General features: G+C 39.5%; 1 protein-coding gene across 1 annotated transcript in view; it reads left to right on the top strand.

Annotated features, from left to right (window-relative positions):
- The first annotated feature begins 6,089 nt into the window (after positions 1-6,089).
- Positions 6,090-16,801, top strand: part of LOC149835362 (uncharacterized) — a 28,218-nt gene continuing 17,506 nt past the window's right edge. The window contains exons 1-3 of the mRNA XM_090010507.1: positions 6,090-6,675; positions 8,448-8,532; positions 8,628-8,696. Coding sequence (XP_089866633.1) covers positions 6,624-6,675; positions 8,448-8,532; positions 8,628-8,696 — 206 coding nt within the window. The 5' untranslated portion in view covers positions 6,090-6,623. The remainder of the gene's footprint in view (positions 6,676-8,447; positions 8,533-8,627; positions 8,697-16,801) is intronic.

Here is a 16,801-nt window from a genome sequence, read left to right as displayed (position 1 = left end):
TTGAGGACCCTCCATTTGTTTTTGTACACGCTCAACTTTTTGCAAAACATGGATCCTCAAACCATACTTGAGGGATTTTTGAGGACCCTCCATTTGCAAAAAGTTGAGGATCCGTGTTCAGAAACAAATCTGGTCTTTTCCTTCTGATCCTTGTTCAATATAGACTTCTTAATTATTTGAATTTGGGCTTGAGGATGGTTTAGATGTAAACTTGATATCTAGGTTTAGCTAAAACTTGAACGTGGACCATTAATCGTACCCCAATTTGTACCTAAATCGAAATTTTATTCTGGATTAGAAGCAGATTTAGATCACATATTTTAATTAAATTTGAACCTAGGCTTTAACACTGGCACCAACTTGGTCTGAGCTACGCCTAACCCTCTGTATTGACCTAAACAGTCCCTTGCTTGGACCAAATCTTAATTTAGATCTAAACCAAGCCACCATTTTGGATCTAGAAACATACAATGTTTGAGACAATGAATCAAGGTATGTCCACCTTGGAGTACGAGAATCTAAAGTTGAAGCCAGACCCAATCCACAGCTTATCCTATACTTGCCAAAATTTGAGTTTTACACTATGGACACTAAAGTAGGCCATAGTGGACATGGCACCTCTTGGCCCGTAGTGAGACGTATGAACCATGAGTGTGGTTTGTTTTTTTCCCACAACTGAGCTGGGGAATTAGGCCTGTTCAAATTATCAGGCAGTTATTCAACCACCCATACACCAGTAGGGTTTGAACTTGCAACGTCCCATGGAGAATTGCACAAACTGCTCCTACATGATGTCGAAGAGCCGCCCCTTGGTGAGCGCGGTTTCTCTTTTTTTCAACAGAGAAAGCTGGGGTTAGGCGGACCACGCAAGGATAAACCAAATTACAGAGCTACAAAGGAGAGCCCAATCAGGGCTCATATCATGCCATAATAGTTCTTGGTTCAGGAGATTTTCAAACATAACGAACGGCATTCCTCAATTGCCATAACTTCCAAATAGTGATTGGAAGCGACACTAACCATGCTTGGTTCAATTGTTTCTGTTTGAACCTGTGGGTACAGCCTTTCAGGGAAAGCAATATAACTCTAGAAGGTAAGAACCATTGATTGAATCGGCTGCAAATTAGCTTCCAGACCTGTAAAGCTGTAGGACATGACAGGAAGAGGTGTTCTTTTTCATGAGAAATAGCTAAGGAAAAAAACCCTCCTGCATTGATTAAGCTTAGGACAGACTAAATTACTTGATAGTTGTCACTTTATCAATTTAAGAGCACGTTGCATGCATATCACATCGAAAAAAACTACCAAACTCTCGATTTGACACTTTAATTCTCACATTTCTTGTTCTTATATTCTAATGGTCCTACAAGAGTGTACCCTAAGGTATGTTTCATCAAGGTTGTTAAATGCGATGAGGCGAAGCGAGGCGTTGAGGCGTACGCCTTAGGTACTGAGGCGTACGCCTCTCACAACTGGTATGGAAGTGAAGCGGTGGGAGGGGATGCAGTAAGAGGACCATGCGCCCAGCTGGTACGGAAGCGAGGGATATGCTGGTCGTCCGGTGGTCGGAGAAGACTGAGCAGCAGCACAGCAACTCCGGTGGTCGGTGGTCACAACTGGTCGGAGATTGATGAGGGGCGCATCACAGCAACGCCTCAGTACTTTAAGCGTGCGCCTCGCCTCTGAGGCGTACGCTTCAGGTACTGAGGCGTACGCCTCTCACAACACTGTGTTTCATAGCTTGTCCAAGGGTTGGACTAAATGAACAAAAAGAATAGAACATTTTTAAAATCTAACAAATGTCCTTTGTTTGATGGAAAAAGAATGAAAAAGAACAAGAAACCCTAATCAATATATAGAAAAAAAAATAATCAAGAAGAAGAAACCCTAATAAAGAAGAGAACCCTAATCAATAAAATCAAACAAAAACCTACGACAAACAACAACAACAACAACTACGCCTTCATCCCAAAACAATTGGGGTCAGCGATATAAACAAAAAAAGAAATTCATTTAGGGTCTTCCACATGAATCCTTTTCCTCCAATCATTTCTATCCAATGCCATGTCCTCGGTGAGGTTCAAAGCATTCATATCCTTTCCTATCATCTCCATCCAAGTCTTCCTAGGCCTACCCCGACCTCTTTTAACTAATATATTTTCCCATTTCTCCAACCTTCTAACTGGAGCATCATTAGGCCTTCACCGAATATGTCCAAACCACCGTAAATGATTCTCTCGCAACTTATTTTCAATGGGTGCAACACCTACCTTCTTACGCATCTCCTTGTTCTGAATCTTATCTTTTATTGTATTTCCACACATCCATCTAAGCATCCGCATCTCAGCTACACTCATTTTTTGAATATGATGTCTCTTGGCAGCCCAACATTCTCTACCATATAATAAAGCGGGTCTAATAGTCATCCTATAAAACTTTCCCTTCAACCGCAATGGCATTCTACGATCGCACAACACTCCAGTTGCACTTTTCCATTTCATCCACCCAACCTAATCTATGAAAATCAAACAAAAACTCCTAATCTAAGAAAACCCTCACATATGAAAACCTAAAAATGCCTTAAAAAATTTGATTCAAACCAAAATAAAAGAAAGAAGAAGAAAGAAAAGGGGAAACCTCAACGGCGGCCTCATTTCTGACGGCGTCACTGGATTCTCGATGGCAGCCTCATCCCCAACGTCGGTGACTCCCTGGTTGCCAAGGAGAGAGACTGGTTGCCAAGGAGAAAGAGAGAGAGAGAGAGAGAGAGAGAGAGAGAGAGAGAGAGTTGGAGGACCCTTACCCTTGTTTTTTTTAAACGTCTTCCCCGCATCCTAATTTTTTTTAACAGGGAAAGGAATGAAGTTGACGCTATTACGAGCGTCCACCACATCCAAAGTTTGTTAAAATCATCGTCCCCCACGTTTATTTCATCCCATTTGAGGCGAAGGACAATGATTCAAGCATAACCTAAGAGAGATCTTTGAGCAAGAAAAAGTAAAAGACTACAAAATTTAGCAGCTCATAGGGCATTTAAAAATAACGCCAAAATTGAAAACACTAATTATCACATTTTCACTAAGGTTGTCTATGATCCTTGGCGTGTATTTGCCAACAGCTGATGTCAGTGTTCATCAGCATGTAACTTGGAGTCCACAATTAAAATCACTAATAAGCTGTTATGCCACATATATTCTTCAATATATATAGAGAAAATATAATTTGCTAAGCTAGCTATTACCCCCTCACATATATTCTTCAATGTATATAGAGAAAATATATACTTAATATGACAACCCCAGATGTCCGATTTGCTAAGAATCAACCCCTAAAAGTTGGGAGAAAGTTATTGATAGGATTTGAACTCAAGAGCTGTTGGTTAAATGTAGCGTGATTTCAACCAGAAATATATCCGTTGTCAAATAGACGCAGGTCGTCTTTTCAAATTTCCTAAATATTATACAAGCAAAAGCGAGGGCAACAAAAAATCAGATGCTTTATTACATCTTAAAAATGACATCCTTGACCTGCTGTTTACAGTGTAATTAAAATTTTGTTTGGGCTCTAGCTCTTTTTTTTTTTGAAGCACCAAAAGCCTTACATGGGAACATCGTAATATTTTCAAGGTTTCATTTATAGTTCCCCCCCCGTGTCTGATATAAATTGGTCTTTTTTGTACCCATTCATGCTTGAATAAGGCCAGGTCCTGGTGGGCCACCTAAGGAAAGGTGGTCGTGGGCCCCACCCAGGGTTTTCCTGGCGAGGGTTCTTCGTCATAAAAAAAAAAAGAATCAGGCCAAGTCCCAAAGGTGACTAGGGGTGTCAACGGGTCGGGTTTGGTTCGAACCCAGGTGAAACCAAACTTGGACTCGATTTTTGAGTATGATATGGGTTTGAACTCAGGTCTAATCAGGTCCACTATAAGAAAAAACCATACCCAAATCCAATAAAAACTACATGAACTAGAACCAGACCATATCCGATAAAACCGTATTTTTTTATCATTTTTACATTGAAAATTTGTGGGTCTTAATCAAAACTCGAGTTGGGTTGGTTCGGGTCTGGTATAAAATTTCACAAACTGTATCAGGGTTTATATATTAATAGAACCTTCAAGTACGGGTCTTATTATTTATCACCATACTGGAATCCTAGAGTGTTGAGAGTTTTTATAACATGTTTACTTTCTTTTTTTATAAAGGATTTAAATTCTTGAAAATTTTCAAACGCCTTTAACTTTTGAATAAGAAAGAACACTTAACTCATACAAAAAAAAATCATAAGTAAATAATAAAAAATATTTACTCTTCTTTAAAAATATAGTTTGTATCAGTCCACATATATCACCAGTTTAAGATGCATTTTGGCTCTCCAAGCTTACAATTTCAAATCATTGAAGTGCAAATCACTATAACGTAGATACCACAAGCATGAGTCATCATTTACATTATATATCATGTCTAAAATAAAAAATTGAATTAAGTTGGATCCTTGGCAGAAAGTTTCAGCTTTTGATGTTTAATTGTACAATGCTTGGATCTCCATTGGCTGCTTGTGTGAGCTTCCTATAAATAATTTTATGTTGCTTTATTGATCTTTATTTCTCATAAAAAAAAAATCAGGCCGTTCATGTATATATAGCTTATTGCGTTTGGTAACGAGGCAGGGGGACACCAACTGAGACTCCTTGTCTGGCCGGAGCAGTTGCTAAAATGAGGCAGGAGGACGCCCGTTTTCATTCAACTTGAAAATCAGTTCTTGGTGGGGTGTTTGCGTCCTCGTTGACGCCCGTTTGTGGGACACTCAGCGCATGGGCCCTACATGCATCCGTGCACATGCAAACACAGGATGTGCAGACGCCCGCTATGTGCACCTCACGGATGCCCCCCCTCTCCCTCTCTGGAACAAGGACGGGACAGCAGAGGACGTGCACAAAAAAAAAACATTTAAAAAATTAAAAAAATTTGAGGGCGCTGGACAGGGCGAGACAGCGTGTTCTACAACGTCATGTCCTTTCGTTAACATTGTTAGCTTTCCTGATGGTAACTGTTTTAGAGCAAACAAATCGATGGTTTTACCCTTACAGAAGAACCAATTTGCAAAATGTGAATACACTAACCACTATTTGATGAAGCGCATCTTGGTGACCAGTTAACCATGGTTAGTGTTCGACCATGGTCAAACTAACTTCTATTGACAGAAGGACTAGTTTGAGCTTGAAGTGTTCAAGCTTGGCTCATTATTGTTGTGAGCCAAGCCGAACTCGAGCTGATAATCGGCTTGAGTTAAACGAGCAGAGTTCCAACTGGCTTGTTTATAGAAAAAATATACTGTTTTACTGTTGGAAGCAGTGGCAGAGCCAGGGGTGGGCATGGATGGGCGGTCACCCACCCCAAAATTAGAAACCGAGTTGAAATATGATACGACTCTGGTCTTCTTCTTCATTCCCCACGATTTGGAGGTTACATTCTTTCCTTGTGAATGCTTGTCGAAGAAGATCAGAGCAGGGTCGTGCAAGAGTGGGAGATCACACCTCCCTGCGATACAGAGTTGCTTTGCCTCGATGTTGTGGCGAGGACCATCCCCTCCGAGAGAGCTGAGGCACCTCAGTTGGAAGACCTTCGGCTTGCTGCTGGATCACCACCGAGAAGGAGGTGGCTCAACTACCGAAACAGGCTTTTGATCTCGATGTATGATCTTCACCACCATGGAAGCTTCGTGCCACTGCGCCACCGACAGAGGCCGATGATCACCACCCGAAGTCTGCCCACCCAACAAAAAACTTCTGGCTCCGCCACTGGTTGGAAGAAATAGGATTACAAAAGAATACATGTAAAATATATCTAAAATATATTTTTTACGGACTAACGAGCTTGTACAAGTCGAGCCGAGTACCTAGGTCATATTCAGCTTGTCGGGTGGTGAGAAAGGCGAGCACTGATTTGCGAAGTGGCATATGACACAGGCACTGTTTTGCAAATTGGCTATAAGGTGAGCATCAATTTGTAAAAAATAACTACTTTAAAATAATATATGAAAGGATACGACACGGGCTTAAATTGAGGAATCTTTGTGACGTGTGAAGCCTTGACTGACACGCGTGAATCTTTTTGGTGGGAAAAAGAAGAAGGATGGTCGGCGGGGAAGCTGATTTCTGAAGAGTGTGGAGGAAGCCGAGAAAAGATAGAGACGAAAGTGGGAAGCGGATAAGAAAAGAGCTGGAGGAGGCCAAGAAGCAGCAGGAGAAGCAATAGAGTATCGGCCTCTCCGACTGTGGGAATCTGATTTCCCTTCCGTGACTCCTTTGATTCCCAAATCATCGTTTTCACAATACTTTTCCTGCAAATCGAAGATCGATTCATCGCCCAAATTGTAAAAGATCGTCGTTTGAGCAGCAGATCGAAGTTGATCGGCGATTTTTCTTCCCGATTAATCGCGGTGGATAGCTACACTGCATGCGCCTTCAGTTATATGATTCCCCAATTCCTAAATCTTTGAAGAACTTCCTCAGTCTTTGTAGCTCCTTTTCCTTCTGAAAATCGGAGCTAGGGTTTTGTTTGGTTCTTCTCTTTCTCGTGTTCTCCTTATCCGAGAAGCAATTACTATCCTTTTCCCGCTCTATTATGGAGAGGATCAGACGGGCGTCTCACGCTGGGTCGTGGTATACCGACAACGGTGATCTCCTTGATCCTGAGCTTGTTCTAATATTGACGTTTTGCTTTCCTTTTTTTCGGTTCCGTTATTCTCTGTTGCGTGTTGAAGATCGCATGAGAGTTGATTGCAATTGAAAATCACGAGAAATTGAAAATTTAGCATTCACGTTTTCGTTTTGTTTCTGTAGTTTCTTACCGGAAAATCTTGGTTTGGTGTATTGTATCAATCATATTGTGTTCGGGCTGTTTGGATAAGCTCTGCGTTTACTGCTTTTAGTTGTTAAGCATGCACGACATTTGTAGATGTTTGTATCCGATAATCGTGATCGGATTTGTATCTTCTGGATACTAAATCATTCGAAACAGCTTCCAATTGTCTTTAGATGTAGTTAATGTAGAACAATTTAAGAGTGGTTAAAAAACAGCAGACGAATGCTGAAATAAAGTTGATGTAATTAATAGATAGGAAGAGGTGTAGGAAGCATTTGTGAAGTGTTATTTGCATTGAACAACGTCAAGCATTATGGCGGTGGTGATTCATCTCCATAATCCTCAAGGAAAAGTAGATCTTAAATGGAGTGTGTATGTTCTTAATCAATGCACGCACATTATCGTGTGTAGCAAGAAGTACTGGTCCTAATGCCCGCACTTGATGATTTCAAAAATTAAAAGCACGAGTATTGAAAAATAGCAATTGAACACTTTGAGATAGAGCACCCTTATATAATCAAAATCCATAATGTATAATGCTTGTGGCTTTCAAACCATATAAAGTCTGTGGTCAATGCATTACCCTGTCATAGTCCATCTCATGGTATGAAGAAATTCCTTACCAAGTTGCCAACTCACAGTAAAATTATAATATTAAAACATTCTTCCTTATTTTAGATTCTTCCAGTTAGGACACGAGGTGGGTAAAAGCCCTCCAAATAGTGGTGTTTAATATGAAAATCAAGTCCACTTTATCAGGGAATGTCTTGAGTTGGTCCACCCTTGAGATATTTGGCAACCTCACTTGTTGTTGAGTTATTGAATAGGTAGTGATCGATCATATCATCATCTGAAATGTTCTGTGGATGAAAGCACTTTTTTCTCTTTAATTTTACTTCTATAAGGGTTTCTTCAACATCTGTACGTGGAACTTAACCGATGGTTTTTTCATGTAGTATCCAATAGCAAGTCACCATACGATTGGATCTTCCTTTTTGTGTAGCCCCAAGAGCATTTAAAAAAGCTAGTTGGAAATTTGATCTTCCTTTTTCATGTGCACTTGCTGTTTGTATCATCTGTTGAGCTTGACCTGCTCTGTTTGATGGCTTACAATGTTGAAGGATGAAATTTCCTGATGGAGTTTCATTTGAAAGAAAGCAGACAAATTGAAGCAAGTTGTAGAAAGGGAAGTTGGTGGGACTGGGAACACTGTGGCTGTTTGTGTCGACTGTTGAGCTCAACTTGCACTGGGAAGCTATAGTTGAATATGTAGGCATGTGCATGCACATGCATGCATGCCCACATATGCATTGTAAATTTGAACATATGTTCAATAATCAACACTCTGCTTTGTATTGCAATAAAATGTTTATTGGTTTGTTATATGGTACATTTACGCAGTGCATCATTTTGCACTTGAAATTCTGATGTCTTCGACCTTCCCTCCAATGCAATTCTGAATAACATGCTGGGAGTATGTGTGTAGATTGGGAGCGTTGAAAACACTTTTGAAAGCTGATCTGCCTGTTTGTGTTTGGTAATCTCTAACTTGTTCTGTTTCTTGTACTTATATACTATATTTAGCTGTCAAACTGGAGGAAGAGCTTGATGGATGGCTTAGGGCATCTGGCATTGCAAAGTCCGCTGGTGTTCGAGGTGTAATTGCCCCGTAAGTATTAATGCAATCCTCTAAGAAAGTTACATGCTGTAATGCTTAGATCATGTTATGCCTTACATGTTTTTACTGGTAACCCCCAACTCCAGGCATGCTGGTTACTCATATTCAGGGCGTTGTGCGGCTTATGCATTTGCAAACATGGATCCAGAGAATATGTAAGTTGTTTGTTTTGCTTTTCAGCTCTTTGCCTATTGTCTAAGTATTGCTTAACGTATTTATTTTTGGATGTATTATTTCTTTTTCCACAGCCAACAAACACTAACTGCTAATGAAGCACATATATGATGAGTTAGTATGCATGGAAACAAACTCTAAAGGGTGCGTGCATTTGTCTGGAAAAAGCAAAATTGTGGACAGTGTTGACACTTGAATAGGATGTACTAACTTAACCTGACATCTTCTCAAAGTTATGTCTATGGGAGTTTGTGGGACTCTGAATAGGTGGTGATTGTTCAGGATGTTGATTCAATAATAGGAAAAAAGTGATCATGTTGAATAAGGCTGAGATCATGATTCTTTGAGGGCAGTAGTAACTGATTTTGACATGCCTACTTTGCATAATCATGAACTCTCTAGATAAATCCTCTCCTTTTTTCTTTGGGCAATTGATAATTGTAAGAATCTACCACACTTGCATTCAGCTATCAAGAACTGAGAGGAAAAGGAGATAGAAGGATAGAGAGAAAGAGAATGCTCAAAACAGCAGCCACTCAAGAGATGGCTAGCCCTAATGCTTTATTATGCAACATATATTACAAAGGGTTTAAAATACAATAAAATAATGTAGATGCCATTACATCAAGAAAACACTCTAAGAATAATAAGATGCACGGATCTGGATCCGATGATGTCAAAACACATTTTATCACCCTCCCTTAAGTTGTGGATGGTCATGGACCATGGACAACTTGTTATTTAAGAATCAAAATTGATGCTTTGTTAGGCCTTTGGTGAACAAATCTGCAACTTGACTTTTTGTACGAATGTGACGAGGCTCAATCTCTTTGTCTTCAACCTTCTGTCTGATGAAATGTTGATCTATCTCAATATGCTTTGTACGACCATGCTGTATAGGATTATATGCAATGTTAATAGTACTCTGATTGTCACACAACAAAAATGATTGTTGGATTCCTTCTCCAAGATCTGCAAGAAGATGTTTGACCCATGTAGCTTCAGTTGTCCTAGCTGCCATAGACCTGTATTCAGCTTCAGTACTGGACTTGGAAATGGCTCTTTGTTTCCTGCTACTCCATGAAACCAGATTTTTTCCAATAAATATGCAATATCCAGAAACAGACCGCCTTTCATCCGGATCCCCAGCCCAATCCGCATCAATATAAGTGATGATCTCATGTTCTTTATTGTCAATCCAATTTCTTTTATAAAGAAGACCATCGCCAATAGTTCATTTCAAAAATCTTAAAATTTCTTTCACGGCTTCAACATGACCAGTTCTTGGTTCATGCATGAATTGAGAAACTTGATTAACAGAATATACGATGTCTGGCCTGGTAAAGGTGAGATACTAAAGCATTCCAACGATACTCCGATATTTGGTCGGATCATCATATAAGTCTTCATCATTAGAACTTAGTTTTTGATGCAGAATACAAGGTGTGCTTAGGGGTTTACAATTAGACATACCTACCTTGCTCAAAAGATCAAGAGTATATTTATGTTGAGGAAGAGTTAAAATATCATCTCTTCTATCCACCTCAACCCCGAGAAAATACCTTAAGTCATCAAGATTTTTCATCTTGAAATTTTGCATCAATAGTTCTTTCACGATCTGTATATGACTGTTAGAACTGCCTGTAAGAATTATGTCATCAACATGGATGAGTAAAAGAGTAGTGACATCCTTATTCTTGAAAATAAAGAGAGAGTGATCAAGAGAGCATCTGCAAAAACCATAGTTTTGAATTTTAAGAGAAAAACTCTCAAACCAAGAACGAGAGGCTTGCTTTAATCCATAAAGAGTTCTTTTCAGTTTACAGACATAATCCTTGGGTTCTCCTTTAGCATATCCAGGAGGTTGCTCTATAAAAACTTTCTCCTTCAAATCTCCATGTAAAACGATATTTTTAACATCAAGCTGGCTTAACTGCCAACCATAATCAACAGCCATAGATATAAACAACCTATATTGTTCTCATCTTAACAACGGGACTAAAAGTCTCATCATAGTCTTGCCCATATTCTTGTGTGAAATTGCATGCCACAAGTCTTGCTTTATATCTTTCAATGCATCCATCAGGTTTATACTTAATCTTATAAACCCATTTGCATCCAACAATATTTTTCTTTTCAGGTCTAGGAACAATTTTCAAGGTTTGACATTCATGAAGAGCTTCCATTTCCTCATTCATAGCCTCTATCTATTTATGCGATTTAATGGCTTGATGAAAATTAATAAGTTCATCATGTTTTTCTACTTGAGACATAAACAACTGAAAATCCATAAAAAATTATCATAGCTGACCCATCTTTTAATAGGATGACGTACCCTTTCCGATATTCTCAAAGAAGATTGACTCTTACCCTTCCTAGCATTGTCCGTGACATTATCTCTTGCCCTTAATCTCTGGAATTCTTTAGGCACCTCATTTTCAGGAGGATGTGAAGGTTCGAGACATTGTTCATTTGAATTCAATTCTTCATAAAATGGCAGACGAGATCTCTTTTCACTCTCAAACAGTTCAACCCTTAACCAGGGATCATAAACTTCAAGATTTTGAAATGAGTTCTGATCTTTTACTAATGACATGCTCTCAAAATTTTGTTCATCAAAGACAACATTTCTGGAAATCTTGATATGCTTGGTCACCGGATTATAACATATGTACCCCTTATAATCATCCACATATCCAACAAACTTGCATTTCACAGCTTTATCATGAAATTTATTCCTTACAGATTTGTCAATATGAATATAACAAACACAACCAAAGGTGTGCAAGTTGTTATAATCGGGATGCTTTCCAAGAAAGTTAAAATATGGGGATTTGTCTTCTAAAATTCCCATGGGCAGACGGTTAATCACATGTATTGCAGTATGAAAGGCTTCTGTCCAAAGATTAATAGGAATGTTACTATCATGAAGCATACTCATGGCACTTTCAACGATATGTCGATATTTTCTTACAACCACTCCATTCTGTTGAGGAGTGTGTTTACAGGACACACACTTACTTATCTCACTATTTCGAAGAAAATCAATAAAGTCATTTGAAGAATATTCATCTCCACCATCACATTGGAAATGCACAACATTGGAAGATAAACGATTTTTAACAACGGCACAAAAGTCTTGAAACAATCTAAAAACTTCGGACTTATGTTTCATGAAATATATCCAGGTGAAACGAGAATAACTATCAATGAATAAAACATAATATTGACTTCCCGATGAAGAACATACAGGAGCTGGCCCCCATATATCAGGATACACAATTTCAAAAGCTTTTGAGACTCTTTTATTAACCAATTTAAAAGGAAAAACATGACTCCTACATAACACATTTTTTAACATCTAAGCCAAAATTTAAACAGAACTTTGGAATCAAAATTTCTGCCACAAGTTTCTTAATAAAACCATGACTACAATGACCTAATCTATTGTGCCACAAATTTGGCTTATTACAATGAAAAAGTCTAAAAATATCTGTATGACAAGACTTGAGACTCTGAGATGTTGGCGCCAAAAAAGGTGACTTCAAGGCATAAGAAGAATGAGAAGTTGGATCCTCCTTGAAGATATGCATGTTTCCTCGTCGCTCCCCTTCAGTGAATGTCTTCTTCGTTTGAAGATCCTTGATCATGCATTTATTTTAACATTTTATCATACTAATTCATGCATGATCCGATGAATAATTGCATTAAATTCCCACATTTATCGTTAGTTTCGAGAAAACACGCGAAAAGGTAAAATTTGGAAAAAAGCATAAATTGTGAGTTAATTTGGCGAATTAGGTCATTTAGGAATTAGTTAGTGATAATTTCTTTAGGATTTAGATTTGTAATTAAATTAGGTTCGAAAAAATAAAGAGGTAATATTTTTTTAGATAGTTTTAATAGTTTAGGTTGAATAAACATAGAAATTCGAGTTTTTAGAGAAGTGTAAAGGGAGCCCTTTTTAGAATTTAGGAAAAATACGTGGGGCAATTTTAAAACTCTTCTTTAAAACCCCACATATAGATTTGAGAAGGGGGTCCTTCTTTGCCAATACGTGAACCCCTCTTCTTCTTTCCCTCATGTTTTCTTTCCCCCTCTTTCCTTCTTCTTCTTCCCTCCTTCTTCACCGGAGTTCTAGATTTCTCATCGAGTTTCGTCGACGGCAAGGGAGTGGCCGCTTCTCTCCTCAACCCAGTCCAGCCACGGTAAGCATTGCTTCCCTTTTCTTCCTTCTTCTTCTCTACCTCTTCTCCTTCTTTCTTCTTATTCAATTTTTCTGTTTGCATCTTAAATTAGTCTATGTTGTTCAGAAACAAAAAAAAAAGTAGATCGTATGTGTAATCTGTTTGATTCTAAATTTTTGTTTAATCTAGAATTGTAATCTGATTTAACATCTAATGTGTTTTTACATTTTCGTTTTAGTTCCATTAATTTCAATAGCATTATCAAGTTCGAGTGTTCTGTAGAATTCTGCATCCATCTCATTGCAACATCTTTTTTATCTCATTCATTCAGAGCATCTGAACATCAAATGCGCATTCATAGCATCCATTTGTGTGAATTGTTGTGAAAGCTGCAAGAGATCTGTTGTGCATTTCATAAAGAAATCGATCAATCTGCTGTGCATTTCATAAAGAGATCGGTCCATCTGTTGAGAAACAAATCGATAGATTGACTGTGATCAGAAGAAGTTCTGATCTGCTGGAGCTTCCTTTGATCTACCGTGCAAAATTGTAGCCAGAGTCATTCACCGGAAAATCATCGTGAGATTCAGAAATCTCTCCTCTGCTTTACATCGGCCATAAGCCCCTGATTCTACCGGAATCCCTTTTCGTGCTGCCGGAGTGTTTGATTGACGGAATGCTTGATCCGATCAGAAGTTCTCTGATCTGATCTAATCTGGCATTCTTGAATCCAGTGGAGTTAAATCCGACCTCCGATCAGATCTCTGGCCGGAATGCCTTTGAGCCATCGTGAAACCATCCAGATCGATCGGAATTCCCTGTTCTAGCCGGATCTGTTATTGTTTATGCCTGATTCCTTTGCCCTTGTCGTGCTTCCTCTGCTGTTACCGTGAAATCCATTTCACGGCAACAAGTTAGTGTTAAAAATGGTTTGAACTTCACGGCAGCCATCTTCACTCCACCTGAGCCCCTTTTCACGGCAGCCACCTTCACGGCAACCCATCTTCACTCCATCGTGAGGCCCATTTTCACGGCAACCTGTTTTTAAAGTTCTTTGCACGGCATTATTCTTTTTAATACATATTTCACGGCAATTGTTGTTCATATCTGAGCATGATTCACAGCGATTTGCATCTTCACGGGTGAGAGTTATTTTCACTGTTCACAGCACTTTGATTTTCACACCAGCCGATTTCACCTTGTGCCTTTGATTTTCACGGTATTAGTTTTCAAGTAAATCTTGCGGCAATTTTTAAATGCATCTTCACTGCAACCTGTTTTTAACATTTTTCTTTACGGCATTAGCAATTTGCATTTCACGGATTGCATTTTTCATGACATCGCATATTAGGCGTTTTCATTTAGGTTTTTACGACATTTCATTTTAGGCATTTTAGGTATTTTTTTTGGCATCGCATTTTAGGAAATTTCATTTAGATTATTACGTCATTGCATTTTAGGCAATTTATGCATTTTAGGCATTTTTTATTTTCGCGTTTTGCATACCTTTCGTTTTGCACATTTTTGCGTATTGTCCATCGTTTAGTTTAGTATTAGTTTTTCGTCTTTCGCTGCTTGTGTGTTCGTGTTTTGCAGGAAAGCGCTGAGTGAAGGCAAGCGAGCGAGATCCGTGGTGGTGCGCGTCCGACACGCGACACGAGACACAAGCATAGAAGACACTTTTTGTTTTTCTTTTAAAATTTAGGAATTTAATTCAATTTTGGGGTTTGTAATAAAACCATTTTAAACCCTCTGTGTAGGGTATTCACTTGATGTAATAGTTAAGTAGTTTTATTTTTCTCGTACTTTTCCATTTTGGCAATAAAGCGTAGTTTAGTTGCATATTTGAATACAAAGTATTCCCTGTTCCCTGAGTTCGACCCGGTCTCTACCACTTGTGAGAACCGGTTTTATATTTGGTGCCTGGTTTTCACATTGTTTTTCATGTAAAAATATATTTTCAAAAATCATTTTCTCAAAAAAAAAGACATCAATCCTTAACATACACATAAGAACGAGTAAATTTGACAGAAGAATTTATATCATCAACAAGTTTAGATACAGAAAACGATATTCTTTTTGTAAAACCCGTGTTTTAAAAAAAAATATTTTGCATTTTCAAGGGGTATGAGTTGGGGTCGTTACAGGTTTGGTATCAGAGCCACCACAAAGACTTACACTTTTATCATCTTTTTAGTGTTAAATTTTTAATTTTTGGTATGTGAGCCCTGTCCTAAAGCGTCAACAAGTCGTGCCTTGTCCTCTAGAGCATTCTTCTTCACTGGTAAGGTTATTTAAATACTTTCATTTAAGCATTAACATTTTGTATGCTTGTATCCATGGGTAAACTTCATCATAGAATACACTAGAAATCTTATATGACTTTCTAAAAGTATCTGTACGGGATCAACCTCAAGGAGGTAGGATCGAAAAACAAAAGAAGTCTAAATTTTGCGTAAATTTGGTACGTTGTAGATGTACAGACATCGTGGTGCTTCGTCTTCCGCCAATGCTTCTGTGAACTGCCAGGAACAAAGGGACTTCATGATGGGTGCTATCCGCACCCTGATTGAGTCTATGACGGCGTAGGCAGAGTAGACGCCGCAGGCGATGCACGCGGCCCAGGTCTTACAGGAGGCACATGCTGCACAAGCAACAACCCGAGAACCTCAGGTTGAGATGGTTCCGAACTCTGGGGGAGTGACTTTTGAGAGATTCTTGAAGATGGACACATCGACCTTTTCAGGCAAGGCTGACCCAGAGGTTGCAGAGAACTGGGTCGAGGAGATTGAACGAGCGTTCGACGTCCTACCTGTCTCCGAGGACAGGAAGACACCGTTTGACACGTATCGTTTGAAGGGCGATGTCAAAAAGTGGTGGGACACCCTGCGGAGGGTGAAGTACGCGGATATAGAGGTGATCCCTTGGGATGTGTTTAGGGAGGAGTTCCTAGACACCTACTTCCCTTCTTACGCCTAGGAGCGGATGCAGCAGCAGAGGCCTCAGTAGCAGCAGGGTCAGCGCAAGACCAATGGACGGGTCTACGCTGTGACAACAGCCTCTCAGGGCGAGCAGACTGATTTGATCGAAGGTATCTTCTTAGTTGCTAAACACTTTGCACGTGTGATGTTTGACTCGGGTGCAATCCACAACTTTATTTCTTCTTCGTTTGCAAAGTTGCTCGATTTAGTTCCATCTAGCCTCGAAAGGGCTCTTGATGTGATGTCACCTATGGGTGCATCCTATTTTTGCGGGGAGTATTTCCCGGCAGTAGGCATTGTGATAGAATGCCATAAGTTGTCCTCCGATTTGGTCATTTTGGATATGACATTTTATGATGTCATTCTGGGTATGGACTGGTTGTCCAAGCATAATGCGACCCTTTAGTGTCGGGGCAAGAAAGTTATCTTGGAGCGTCCCGACTTGTCTGCATCGTTATACATTTGACGAGACCGATGAGCGGGGTAAAGATTGTCTCAGCTTTGAAGATCTTCAAGTACCACAAGTAGGGTTGTGTGGTGTTCTTGGCCAGTGTGTCTGCTCAAGATAGCCGGGCGACACCCTTGGAACAGTTAGATGTTGTCCGCGAGTTCCTGGATGTCTTTCCCGAGGATTTGCCGGGTTTGCCATCGCATCAAGAAATTGAGTTATCGATCGAGTTAGTGCCTAGTACGACACCAGTGTCTCGCGCTTCGTATCGCATGGCACCTACAAAGTTAGGAGAATTGAAGAAGCAATTGCAGGAGTTTCTTGACAAAGGATTTATTAGACCGAGTGTGTCCCCTTGGGGTGTACCGATCCTCTTTGTTAAGAAGAAAGACGGTTCAATGCGACTTTGTATTGACTACTGCATGTTGAATCAAGTGACGGTAAAGAACAAGTACCCTTTGCCTAGGATC

Source organism: Nuphar pumila, chromosome 6 (assembly GCF_984573655.1).
Source record: "Nuphar pumila chromosome 6, dmNupPumi1.hap1.1, whole genome shotgun sequence".
In the NCBI taxonomy this organism is placed as follows: Eukaryota; Viridiplantae; Streptophyta; class Magnoliopsida; order Nymphaeales; family Nymphaeaceae; genus Nuphar; species Nuphar pumila.
This window is presented reverse-complemented; position numbering and strand designations above follow the sequence as displayed.